The sequence below is a fragment of the Dermacentor albipictus genome, chromosome 1, assembly GCF_038994185.2.
Source record: "Dermacentor albipictus isolate Rhodes 1998 colony chromosome 1, USDA_Dalb.pri_finalv2, whole genome shotgun sequence".
NCBI lineage: Eukaryota > Metazoa > Arthropoda > Arachnida > Ixodida > Ixodidae > Dermacentor > Dermacentor albipictus.
In genome coordinates, this window is record NC_091821.1 from 203,424,228 (window position 1) to 203,437,953 (window position 13,726).

General features: G+C 45.6%; 1 protein-coding gene, 1 long non-coding RNA gene and 1 other non-coding gene across 3 annotated transcripts in view; 2 read left to right on the top strand and 1 right to left on the bottom strand.

The window, feature by feature from the left end:
- Positions 1–521: 521 nt before the first annotated feature.
- On the top strand, positions 522–593 carry TRNAM-CAU (transfer RNA methionine (anticodon CAU)). Its single transcript has one exon. It is a non-coding gene; the product is annotated as a tRNA-Met (tRNA).
- Positions 594–9,579: 8,986 nt separating this feature from the next.
- The window catches only part of LOC139056285 (uncharacterized), a 35,369-nt gene continuing 31,222 nt past the window's right edge, over positions 9,580–13,726 (top strand). Inside the window, exon 1 of the long non-coding RNA XR_011512250.1 lies at positions 9,580–9,741. This is a non-coding gene — a long non-coding RNA (uncharacterized lncRNA). The remainder of the gene's footprint in view (positions 9,742–13,726) is intronic.
- Positions 12,532–13,668, bottom strand: LOC139054143 (18S rRNA (guanine-N(7))-methyltransferase). The gene has a single exon (XM_070530753.1). The coding sequence runs from the start codon at positions 13,513–13,515 to the stop codon at positions 12,685–12,687; it is 831 nt and encodes a 276-aa protein (XP_070386854.1). The 5' UTR covers positions 13,516–13,668; the 3' UTR covers positions 12,532–12,684.

Consider the following 13,726-nt stretch of genomic DNA (forward strand, 5'->3'; position numbering starts at 1 on the left):
ATACCTCTTAGTGTTTAATGCCCTCTTTTTCTTCTCATCTTTAAATACTTTAATCTCCCTGCAAAAAAAATGTATTACGGTCTATTGAAGGTGTCTCTTATAATGCGCACACCACTGAATTTTTGTTTGAGTTTGGAATCGTGAGAGTTGATTATTACTACGAGTACCAGCTCTTCTCGGCTGTTAAATCTGAAATACGCAGATACAGTACGTACATATGTACTTTAGCTGCCTTGCAACCTAATTCAGCCCGTTGTCTAACTTGACATACAGAGAATGGGTGTGCACGTTGTCCTCGAACTAATTATTGATTCCACATTCTTCGTTGCTCTCTTCCAAGTGTACTAAATAAGTGGAAATTGACAATTGAAGTACCTTATGAAAAACCGCGTTATTTAAAATGTTTTTAGTTTCATAATTACGGAAGATCTAGTTTTCATGTTATGTAAATGTTTTAGTCATTCTTTGTTTTGAAAGACCACATACGTATATGAACGAGAATAAAGTGGATGGAAGACGGTGCCGCGGTAGCTCCGTTGGTAGAGCATCACACGCATAATGTGAAGACGTGGGATCGTTCCCCACCTGCGGCAAGTTGTTTTTTCATCCACTTTCGATTCCATTAATTTATAATTTTTTTTTATTTCAGTTAGTCAGTACAAGTAATTTCACCCATATTGTCTTTGGTGTCTTTGTTAGTTTCTTAAATGATATTATTAATAAAAACAGCTTTTTCTTGTCATACCCAACCACAAATGCACATTTCTTATGTACCATATGCGGTTAAATAAAATCAAACTCAAAGTGACTCACGCTACGAGGGACAATGTAACGGAGAGGTCCGAATTAATTACAGCCACTTGGGGTTCTTTAACATGCACTGACATTACAATACATGAGCCTTTTGCCTCCATTGAAATGCGACTGGCACAGCAGGAATCGAACCCGCATTTTCTGGGTCAGCAGCCGAGCGCCAATACCACTGAACCACTGCTGCGGGCTAGAATACTTGTGACTTTAAAATTTCTTTTCTAGTGTATTGGCTGGAGTAGTGCCTTCATAGACTGCAGTTGATCATTTGATATTGTAACATTATTTGTGCACAATTTTGTGCTTAAATTCATTGTTTTCACAGTTTTCTTCTCCATTGAATGACTGATTGCTGATATTTATGTCACTTTTCAGATTCTGAGTGACAAAAGGGTGTGAAATAGAAGGCATCAAGGCATCAGTGGGCATTTTGTCTTCACTGAGTACTTCAATGAGTGAAGGGCAGCCAGTCCACTGCAGTCTTTCTTTCTCGCAAGTCATGGCTGCATGCTTCTGAACGGCCTTTTTTGTGTGTATCGATCTTAATAGATTTGCTGTTGACATGTCTCCTTTCTTGTAGTCCTCTCACTATATTTCTATTATTTTGTAATCGATTCCATTGCAGTATTTTTGTCAGTCTTATGCGGCTACTTCCGTTGCAGTTTGTGTTACCACTAAAGAAAGCTGAACTAGCTGGTAAATGTTCACACTTTTGCATACAGCACAACATGCATAAATGCACAGTACCACTTGTGTGTACTTGCTGTTGTCCATTGTCATGTTACGTGGTATTGTAGGAACCATGCTAAAGTGTAAGCTTACTACTATCTTTCACAATTCAAGTGATGGCTAAGTTCTAGTGTGTTGCAAGGTGAGGCTACGAAATAGTTTGTTTACATTTTATTATGCCTGTTTTGTGTTACGATGGGGCCGTGAGTCGGAAAGGCTGCACTATATTGAGCAGTACTGCATGAGGACTCCAGTTTCAGTATATATCAACCGTTCCCTTCATTGCTATTTACTTCTTTTCCTCAGGAAGAGGTGGCAGGGCTACTAGCATGTAGCAAGTCAATGCTACACATATTTCACATTTAACCATTCTGTGTCACTTCCAGTTTTATGTTTATTTGTTACAAACAATAATTTCCTTGATAGTTATTTTACTGTGAAGTATTTATCATTTACGCTGGTCTTTGCTGGCAGCAAAAAGTCTGCTCTCTTCTAGTCGTTTTACTTTTATGCGTAGCGTTGTATTTGTTTTCTTGCTGTCAGCCCAGAGTTTTAATCTAGTACATAGCGAGAATCACTGTTTCAGTTCTTATTTGCATGTTGTTTTACTGTGACTTACTTTTTCGAGAAGAAACAATATTTTATTTGTAGTGCATTGCAAGTTTGTCACATTTCAGCTACTGTTTGCATAGTTTTGTTCATATGCATGTGTAAACCAAGGAGGGATCATTTGCCGTTTCCAAGGTATTGCTAGAATATGGAAAAAAAAGGCGCAGTCCAGATAATTTATGTCTCAGCTGTGTGATATTTTAGGTGTGAGGATTGCTAGTACCTTTATGTTCCTTGTATACTCATTACTGAATGTAGTGAAACGCGACAGCGTACTGATCGCCAACTTTTTTTCGGGGATAGGAGCCTCACCTCAAGACTCATTTACGTTAATGAAACAGTGAATGCCTGCGCTCTGTTCATGTCTCGTATACCATGTGGCATTCTGAGCTTTTTTCTCATGCTCCCTGATGGTAAGGTGAAAAATAATCATACTATAGTGAAAGAAGTGTACCATGCTTTTGAAGTACCCTGAGTGCTACACCTGGCCCTGCCCACCTTGATGTTTCTAAAGATATACTACCGATAGTGGTGCTTAGTAAACACTCTTATATTATGTGATCACACCTCACTCTTGTACCACTTGGGGGCTGGAAATTTTAATGTACTGCTGTAAAAGCTGTCACCTGCAGACTTTGTCTTAGTTTGTGCTAATAAGTTGTTGGCTTTTATTATAATGCAGGACTGTCACATATTCTTTCTCTGAATGTTACAGGTTTGCAGTATATCAATTGTCTCGTGACCAGTTCTGTGTTTGAGTACTTGTAACACTTGCATCACTATACCGGCTCTCCATGTATTAAATCGAGTTTTTGTAATGGAAATGAATAAAAATTTCTGTGAAAGTGATTGTCCATTTTATGTAAACTTAGCTTGCTTTGGAATCTTTGTTCCATGGGTGCAAGTTGTATTTTCATTGGTGCATGTCAGTATACTGCATCATCTTTGCAGCACAGATTCTACACAAAGCCAATGTTTACGCTAACTGTGCTATTCAGCCCATTTAAATAAAAATGAACATCCTGCAGACATCCCTTAATGGTCCACAGTTCGTCATACGGATGTCTGACGGACGTTTAGCAATGAAAACCTAAACAAATTCTTGCGTCCGAGGAACATCCGTATATTCGTTCTAGACATCCACGGGACACCCCTCGGACTGCCAATTAGTATGCGCCTGCTAGTCCTGTGGATGTCCGCCGTACGCCCTTAGGCGATCTGCGGACGTCCTATGGATGACCAAGATATCCAGAAGTGGTAGTCCAGTAGACGTCCAGAGGAGTTCGAATGCCCATTGGGAAATGCGGCATCGTGGAAAATATGACTCACGTCACAAGTAACAAAAGATATCTTTATAATAAAGTTTTAATTACCAACTTTAGCGGCAATATTGCATTTGTAAAATTGAAGCCCGACGTTCATATCTTGCCCAACTACTTCACAAAAATCGTCGTAGGTACTATGGCACGCAGTATTTTGTCTGTGGGCAGCCCTGAACGAAAACGAAAATTAAATTGTCAGTGACGCTTATCTCTCCACCCTATTAGAAAACGCTACCTGCCTCCCCGCTGCGCGGGCGCCAATATGCTATGAAAGTTACGAGTTCTTTTCCTTCTGATCAATAAAGTCTTGTTTTCATTTGCTGATATACGGACAAACGTGATTATCTGAGCTGCGGTACCACCGCAACATTGAGAACAGAATAGAGCACGCTTCACGTCGATTCTTGGCGTCACCATAAAAAAAAAGAAAGAAAAGGCCACGATGAAGCCTGTGCCAGCGAAAGCTTGCACTACTGTTGGTCTGCACTCGCAATGGAGAGGATTAAGGGTTCAACGTCACTGGTCCACTATTTCATATTTCTGCAGCCATATCCTGGGCGCCGACCGCAGTGCCTAAGTACTGTAGGTTGTAGTACCCAAAACGATTTTGTTCAAGAAGTTTTTGTTGAGGTAATAATATGACTCTGAGTCCTCAATTCTCGAATTGATGTGCTTCCTCTATAAGTACTATCTACGGGATTATTAAGGATATGGTTATTACTTATCTGCCATATTTTTCGCGCTACCGAGTTCCTAGTAATCACAAAAAGACATAACTTCATAGAATCTCGATCGGGAAATATCCTTACAAAATTCACCTTTTTTTATAAATTTCTGTGCAGCTGATACGGACACTGTACTTGCGACATGAAGTCGCACAACAACAGTTTTCTGAAACTTTCGAGGGTAAGTAGGAAAGCGTGAAACATAACGGCAGGTTTCGCAGCGGCTTCTCGGAGCGAGCGGGAGAGGGGAAGTAAAAGCGAGCCGGACATCGCGGTGGGCCCGCGACTACAGCCTGTTGAGTCATACGCCGCCAAACTCTTCGGCTGAACCGAGACTGAAGACGATACAGAGAATCCCATTCGCGACTTTTGAAGGCCCCACTTATGCAACGTCGCTCTCAACGAACGCTTCGCCGTAAACGCGAGCGCCGGGCGCGCTGGTTGAACGCCCTCTTGCTGCTGTCTTTGTTCGTCTTCGCTGCGCGTTCTGAACGGAAGAGGGACCCAAGAGCCCCAACGCCTTACAACGCCTCACTGTATGTTTAGCGACTCCTGCTCCCATCATGAACGCACAGCACGAGCGCACCCCACATGAAACGTTCCGCTAAGGCGAGTAGTTTAGCGACCATTTCGCGAATTAAATTTTTTAGCCCGCACGTTCGTGCAATTATTTCGTGGGCTGTTGATAGAGCTGCAGTCGACAATTCTGCGGCGCAACGCATCGGGTGCATGAGCTCGGGCTACTGGATACCGGAGAATTCTTTGCAATTTGCGCCCAGTCAAGCCGACGGAAAGAGGGGTGTCTTCAGGCGTATATGACACCCCCCCACTGGCCCCTTGCACCCGGGGCCCACGGCCCCCCGGCCCCCCCTGTTGCTACGCCACTGGAAATGCCCACATTGAGATCTCCAACGTGATCACAGGGGTAGTGTCATCACGGCTAAGCCATGCAAACTGCCTGGTCATGAACTTCTCGAAATATACGTGTCCTATAGCTAACTTCGACCAAGATTTTGAAAAAACCTATGCGTTCTTCAGAACAGAAATCGCGTGGATGTTGTTAGCGTTTATCTAAACTTACAGTACCATTTCATTGCGCGTCTTTTTTTTTTTGAGTAATTAGCCGAGAGAAATTAATTACCTTGTAAATATAGCTTGAAACGTTCAGGCGTCAATATGAAAGTTGTGGAGTTCCAGAAATATTGCCCAACCCAGGTACTTCCAACGCGATAGACTTAGCGTGGCCGTTTTTATTCGGGAAGAACGAAAGCCCACCGAGTTTAAAGAATACCACGTGACAGCGCGCTCTGTGTGCCCGAATGCGCCACGATTACAGCGCTCTCAACCGTGCTTTGTGAAAAACATCGCTCGCTTCGCGCCTTTCGTGCTGCCCACGACATAGAGTTTCCTACAAAAATGGCCCACGACAGAGCTTCGCGTTGTGCTTGGTTCCGAGACAAACGCCAGTGGATTCGGGCGGCAGTTAAAATACAGCGCGGCTCCCGTTTCTGTGGCGATAATTGCCCTCTCGCGCTAGCAGAATGCATGCAGAGGAAAAATGACAAGCTCATGAGTTCGAATTTGGGAGCAAGACCCCAACAAGCAAACACGCACTATAACAAGCTTGAAAACGTCGTGTGATTTAGGCTGGTTGTCACAAAATGAAGAATTGTAAACTGACACGGAGGGTTGCTTTTTAGCTTCCTGTCCATTCCTTGTCGGCAGAGAATTTGTAATTTCATATTACTTACGTGCATTTTGCATGTCGTACAAAAGTGTCACACAGACGGCTCTTTTGATGGGTAACGGTTGTAGAGATTTATTCGCTGTGATGTCTGTCTAAAGAATGTGTTCAAACAAGTCGCCCTCTGCCATAATGCAGTATTGGCACCCTTTCAGCACGTCCGATGTAGCTTTTTTGATGACGCAAGACGGTATCTTGCTGCAGGCCTCACCAATCTCTGCCGTTCGCGCTTCTGGTGTAGTTGTAGGTTTGCGGTACACTCAGTCTTTCACATGTCCCCACAAGAAGAAGTCAAGAGGTGTCAAGTCCGATGACCTTGCAGGCCATGCCATTGGTCCATGCCACCCGACACACTGGCGTTTGAAGGCTTCGTAAAGCCAGGTTCGGGCAAGGTTGCTGCTGTGAGCTGGTGCACCGTCGTGCTGCAGCATGATACGAAGTTCGCTTTAAAAACGAGAGGAAGATCACAGCGAAAATCTTCGACTGGGCCTTCCAAGATGTGGTTCACGTACCGCTGAGCAGTGAGCACGTGGTCAAAAAATATAGGGCCAATTATTCTTCCGTCAAAGATAGCGCACCACACACTGAATTACCATTGGTACTGGTGTCTCGTCTGCGCCACCCAATGCGGGTTCGTATCGCTCCAGTAATGCAAATTATGGATGTTGACTTGAGAATTTCTGGATAACAGAAAATTGAACAAGAAAATTGAAGTCTCAATGTATCCTCGCGAATAAAAGTTAAAGGGACCCTGAAACGATTTTGGCGATTTTCTACAAACGTACTGAGTCGTTAGAGTAGGTCCTTCTGATCATTAATTGACACATCTAAGTGCTCTGCGTAAAGCGTGTAATTTATTATAAGGTTTTAAAAATGCACATCGCTGTCGATCGCAGCGCACTGCTCGGCGGAATTTTAAGCCGCCCCTACCCATATGATGCAAATAACCCATATGACGTCACATGGGTGAGCTATCTGATTGGCTGACCAGGGCGCGTGGCCGATAATTTTTCCAACTTTATGGTGATCAAATGATGCTCGTAATAGTTGGAATGTTAGTTACTTTGTTTTTGTAAAAAGAAAATAACTTAAAGAGAATACACAAGAATAGTTTTTTAGTACACTTGAGCACTTCCGGCACACAGCAAGTGTCGTCTGCTTGTGTTACAACGCGCGCAGTCTTTGACGAGAGCTCCGCCGTCAGTGTCGATCAGTCTTTTCGTGAGCACGATGAATCACCCTTGTAGCGTTGTGGGCTGCAGACGTAGCGACTGGAAAGATGTGAAGTTGCGAAATCGTGTCCCTCTGCAAAGCAGCATACGAGCGAACTGGCTGCTGCGCATCGGACTGCGGCTATCCGATAGGCGCCAGGATTTGCGCGTTTGTGGCCGTCACTTTACAGCGGAAGATTACTAACGCAATAGCGTTTCGCAAGTCCGGTATTAGGACAAACACAAGCGCAAGGGGACAGGGTCTGGCCGCTTAACTGTGCCGTAACGGGATGAGCCATAGGATTAGCAGAAAGGTAAATGTGAATGGTCTGCACGGTGCAGCCACCTGGTGGCACAGAGCTCAACCATACACAGCAGCAGCAACGAAGTGCATTCTTCTTTGCTGCTGGTGTGTATTTTTCGCAGGAGTGTAATCATCAACACGTTGTTCTTATAAATGTTTAAAATGTTTTACACTTGGTTAGAGCAATATTAGCGCTTCGTTTGACTGGTTAAGCGCTGCGCCAACAAGTGTCTGGACCGTGCAGGCCGATCAGGCTGCTCACGTACGCGTCTACTCTGAAGTTCCTTCATCAGCTTGAGTTTATGCCTCCAGTCATTTGCCGAAATGCCCAGCTTGCCTGTGGTTACCGGAATACCGGCCACCTTCGGCGCTACGACAGAATGCTCGCAACGCACGCTGCTTCGATGGCTCTCAGTCGACGGCCAAGCGGCCAGCGGAGGTCTCGCGCGGGAGGAGGCGTGCTCCAACAACCGGAAGTGGACGATGTGACGTCGCATCGTGACGCAGGACCAGTGAAGGCGGAGCTAAGCGCCACTCGCTCGGCGAGCGAGTTGAGGAGGAAAGGCATGGCTAGGGAGGAGGGTAACTTCTAATCGCTTGTAACTCCATTAATACGTAACGCTTCACTTAAATTGTGGTGCGAATGTTCTACTTAAGCTGTACCCTATGCGCATACAAAATTTGTCCGAACCGTTTCAGGGGCCCTTTAAAGTACAAAAACCAATAAGAACGTAGTCACCTTTGCTGGCTTTAGTGTCTTGACATGGATGCTTTGGCGGACGTGCAAAAAAAATGTTGATATTCTTTTCTGTGCCATGACGGCACAAATGGACCACCACCACAACGCTTCGTCTCATCGGACCTCGCTGCGTGCTTTGTCAACTTGTCTGACAGTGTGTTGATTTAGCTTGTTTCGTCGTATGGTGCGATGTACGACTTTAAAAAAGTCAATGTACCTTTGGCGTCAAATGTTTATAAGAACATTAAACCCACTAAGTTCCGGATTTGAAATTCTAAAGCACGACATTTAAAATGCCAATGCACTTTTCACATCAGAAGTTTGAGAACATTATACCCATAAAGTTTCAGAATTTAAATCCATGCGCTCCGTAGATTCCGCGAGATGCCGCGACGAACTCACTCGCCATCAAAACACCCTTGAAACTGTGCTCGGGTGGGGCGGCTCCTTGCGTTATCCAACTCCCGGGTGCATGGGCATTGCCGCGAAATCCAGCCTGAGTTCGCAATACTCGTGCTCAAATGTCTCTTCAGGCGCGAAAAAATGACATTTTAGACAAAATCCAGCATAATTTCCGGCGCCGGGGGTTGTTTGGATCGGTGGTGAACGACAGCACGAAAAAAATTTCGCAGCGGCGGTGGAGCTGATGCCATAGAGTTTCTCACTACGTGTTATAATGAGAAACTCTATGGCTGATGCCATAAGCCTCTCCCCCCCCCCCCCCGGCTACGCCCTTGGTTATCACTGACCACCATGCCTCATGTTAGTTATCACCCTTGAAAGACCCCAATGGCCGCCTCGCTCGTTGGGCTTTACACCTCCAAGAGTATGACATACTGTAATTCATCGCTCTGAACGCAAACATTCAGATGCCGACGACCTATCCCATTCTCCGCTGCCTTCTGACCCTCATTGCTCACTAACTTCGACCTGCGATTTGTCAGCTCTTACTTTCAACGACATGCCAGCTGAACAGCGTAAAGATCCCTGAATCTCTACAATGTTGGACTTCCTGTCTCACCGCTCACCTAGGTCTCTCGCACACACCGTTCGTCGTCAAGCACAACACTTTGCATCTGCGAAGATATGTTGTATTGACAGAATTACCTACCCTACGGCCATTAATGGCTCCTCATTCCCCGGCATCTGCGCTTACACATCTGCACAGCTGTTCATGATGGCCCCAATGCGGCCACGCTGATGTCTTCAAAACACACTCCTGTCTTCGTATCTGATACTACTGGCAAGGCATGTACAGATTCGTTCGCCAGTATGTCTGCTCATGCGGTACGTGCCAATGACGCCTCCCGAGTTCCACAGGTCCCACGCAACCTTTACCCTGCCCGGACAGACCCTTCAATCATTTTGGCATTGATCTTTACGGCCCCCTGCCAAGCACTCCTGATGGTAACCGGTGGATCATTGTTGCCGTAGGCCACCTCACACGGTACACCGAAACATCTGCACTACCGGCTTCTACCACGAAAGAAGCTGCTTGCTTCCTTCTTCGCCACCTGATTGACCCGATTCTGCGACATGGTGCACCACGTGAGTTGCTTAGTGACCATGGCCGCATCTTCATCTCCAGTGCCATCGAGGCCCTGCTAAAGGAGTGTAACATCGTTCACCGCACCACTTCCGCCTACCATCCTCAAACTAACGGCATGACGGAATGTTTCAATCGCACGCTCAGTGACATGTTTGCGATGTATGTCCTGTGCTTTTGTCGCTTATGCTTGTAACTCTGGCCTACCAACTACCACCGGTTTCTCTCCTTTCTTTCTTCTCTATGGACGAGAACCTTCTTGCTTCATGGGCACCATTCTCCCCTACCGTCCTGACGCTTCTGAAGTGACACGTGTTTCAGAAGCTGCTGCTTATGCTGAAGAATGTCGCCAACTCGCTTGCTCGATCACCACCCAAGATCAGTGGAGCCAAAAATCTCGCCATGACGCATTCACTTCTAGTGCCCGCTATTCCCCCGGAACACTTGTTTGGCTTCATGTCCAAGTCACTCCTCGTGGTCAATCCACTAAGTTTCTATCAAACTACCACAGCACCTACCGTGTACTGCAGCAAACATCACCTGTGAACTATGTCATCGAGCCATCTTTTGGTGACTGCTGCCGAGGGCGCGAAATAGTTCATGTAGCATGGCTTAAACCATGCTAAAACCCACCGATGCCGTCTTTTCCCTAGGTTGCCAGGATGACTCTTTTCTATGCGGGGGGTTGATTGCACTGGAGATTATCCGCGCCAGCACGGTGAAGTGTGGAAGAGGAAGACGACAAACTATAGTGTGTGCTCGATCACTGTCCAGCTGAGACTGCCCCATTTTACTGGTCTTCTGTCAGGCAGCATGCAAACTTTACTTACAAGAACATCCCGTGGCAATATATATATATAGGGATCAGAAATCTGGTGGGGCCCCAGCCACCTAGCTCCCCCCTGGAAAATTTAAAACTTTCCACCTATGCTTACCAGTATCATTGAAAAGAAAGGTGTACAATCACTGCATTCTACCTGTGCTAACATATGGGACAGAAACTTAACTTTACTGTTGGCAAAGAAGCTCGAGAACAAGTACCGCGCAAAGAGTGGCGGAACAAACAATGTTAGGTATAACGTTACGAGACAGGAAGAGAGCGGTGTGGATCAGAGAGCAAACAAGGATAGCCGATATTCTAATTGACATTAAGAGAATAAAAATTAAAGCTGGACAGGCCATGTAATGCATAGGATGGATAACCAGTGGACCATTAGAGTTACAGAATGGGTGTCAAGAGAAGGGAAGTGCAGTCGAGGACGGCAGAAAACTAGGTGGGGTGATGAAATTAGGAAATTTGCAGGCGCAAGTTGGAATCGGTTGGCACAGGGCAGGGATAATTGGAGATCGCAGGGAGAGGCCTTTGTCCTGCATTGGACATACATAGGCTGATGGTAGTATTCAACAGCTTCTTTTGCCTTTTGGGCTACCTCATTTCTGAAAAACTGCCCTGTGGCTGAATGCTCAGGCTTTATAGCCCAGAATTTCTACTACCAAAATAGTGCCAGTCAGTGCAGCCTTTCTGCACAATCAAACAATAAATCACTACATAAAACCCAGAACTATAACATCTGCTCAGAGGTATCGTTAGTGCACATTGACCTCTTTATGGAATAGCATGATATTTTATAGCTTCTTTGACATATTTCTTATATTCAGTCTACCCCATTCTGGGCTGCTAGGTATGTGCCCATTCTTGGCCAATCCTCTAAAATGGGCATGTGCCATTCAGTGTGCCAACGGATATAAACAACTGTTTATTTACATGTATGTTGCACCTATCTCTGTGTGCACATCTCATTATTCTTCCCTTGACAAATATCAAAGGTCACCTTTGTCCCCATGACATCGCTGTGTCGACGCCTCACAGTGCACATCTACGTGAACTTCTGTCTGGATTTCAGCATTGTGTCTCTGTGCTACTTACTGCCACTACAGCTCATATTGAAAGTAATAACATTGACACCAGCGCTCTTGAAAACAAACTGCTGTATGTCGTACTGCAAAAAATTACTGCAGTAAGCTATGAAGAGATATTGCAGAGTGCAGTAAAAACACATAAAAAACACATAATTTATGACCATTAGCACGGAGGGTATTCTGTAAGAGTCCACCTAGTGGACTGTCCATTTTGGCCGCTGCTGATTGGCTGTAGCTGTACAAGCAAGGAGACGAGCGGCCCTATCCAATCAGCTGCGGCCAAAATGGACAGTCCACTAGGTGCACTCTTACAGAATACCGCCCAGGTTAGGCTGCCTTAGTGCACCCCTAAATAATAAAAAAATTATGAGTTGCTTAACACTATTATCATGGGGCACAGCATGCACAGACATTACCCAATTTTTGCCTGCCTGCAATCTTGCAGTGGCTACTTTTCCCAAAGTCTACAAGCAAAAGTCTCCTGCAGTGAACCAGGGCCAGAGGTATACCGATGCTGTAGAGATGTCTGAAAACTCTAGGTAAACAACGCTTGTCACTACACAACTTCAATACTGCTTTTCTTGAACCAGTATCTAAGTTGGATGTGCACCATGGCTTCATTTTAGGTGGGGTCACCACATTTGTTAAAAGTGAAATTGGAAGAAAACTCCAAATTAGTGAAATTTGATTACTTACTTGGCTCCTGCCAAGCCTTTTTCCAGTGCAGTTAAACTGGTGCAGCAATATGGGCCTCTTCAGCATAACAAGGCTGGTGCCATTTCAAACAGAAAACATGGAGTGCACGATATCAACAAAGTGATATTAAGCGTGTGTCACCTAATAAAAACAAAAATCAGAAATATTAGCTCCTGTACCATGTAAGACTGCTTCTTGTTTTATTTATTTGCAGATACGTTCATGCAAAGGGTTCAAGTTCTAACTTTAAGAACAGCACATTTTTGAGCACTCGATCTTGACAGGAAGTGCCGCCACACACAAACGTGAACCAGTACAGCAACCCAACCTCAAAATTTACCGCAACGCCTCCGACCAGTATATTTTGAGTCGGGCCTTGTCTCCTTGCCCTGCCTTCGACGACGTTCCTTTTTTTCTTGAATCCAGGCAGCTGCGCTCTTTGGGCCCTTGCCACGCAATTTGCTAAGCCGCTGTTTTCGCTCAGTGCACTCAATTTGGTCACGCTGTTCCGACGACGCGCCAAGAGCAGTGGGTAGCTTTTGCGGTCCACCGGTGAAAAGTACGAGGAACATTTTCTTGGCTTTCGAACTGTTTGGGTAGTCCACCACGAGTCCTCCAGTGAAGCCTGCGCGCATGGCCTGCTGAGTGAGAAGCTCCACTTGATCGGCATTCTCCGGGTAAAACTGGAATACTGCGCGTCGGCCGCGTCCCAGACAAGCATATAAGCTGGAGAAGAATGCATGCAGGCGTTTCACGGGGTTATGACTTTTCTTATCAGCGTTGCACAACCACTGCAACGCTGAAATGCTAATTGCACCATCGAAAGATCCCGCGCGGAAGCCAAGACCTTGGCCTAGGTCCCCCAAAAGCATGTCGCCTGCCGCTTCCCGTTCTTGTGCCACATTCAGCATGGCACGACTGATATCCACGCCGACCCAAACGTGGCCTTGATCTTCTAGAACGTCGCCACTCAGTCCACTTCCACACCCAAGGTCGAGTATAAGGCATGTCTCGTCATCTGGCAGGGCCAAAAGCTCCACAGCACGCTCCGACATAGCCGTCTGAATCTCCATGATGCGCGAGTTGCTTGTATACTTCTCCGCTTCTTGTTCGTTATAAAATAGCTCTGGAGGAGCTGAATACTCAGGCCTTCGGGACATTTCAAATCTTAATTTAGACAGAGTCCACAGAGAAGACAAGAACACCAGTCAGCACTGTCCTTCCACAGTTACAACCACGACGATCACAAGAAAACAGTCATAACATGATGCACAACTCGCACGTGCAAGCTAGAGTGCAACCGACTGGATTGGCTGGATCACTGGCTTAGCTTATTGAAAGTGTCTACGTTCACCCGGTGAACGCAGCGCA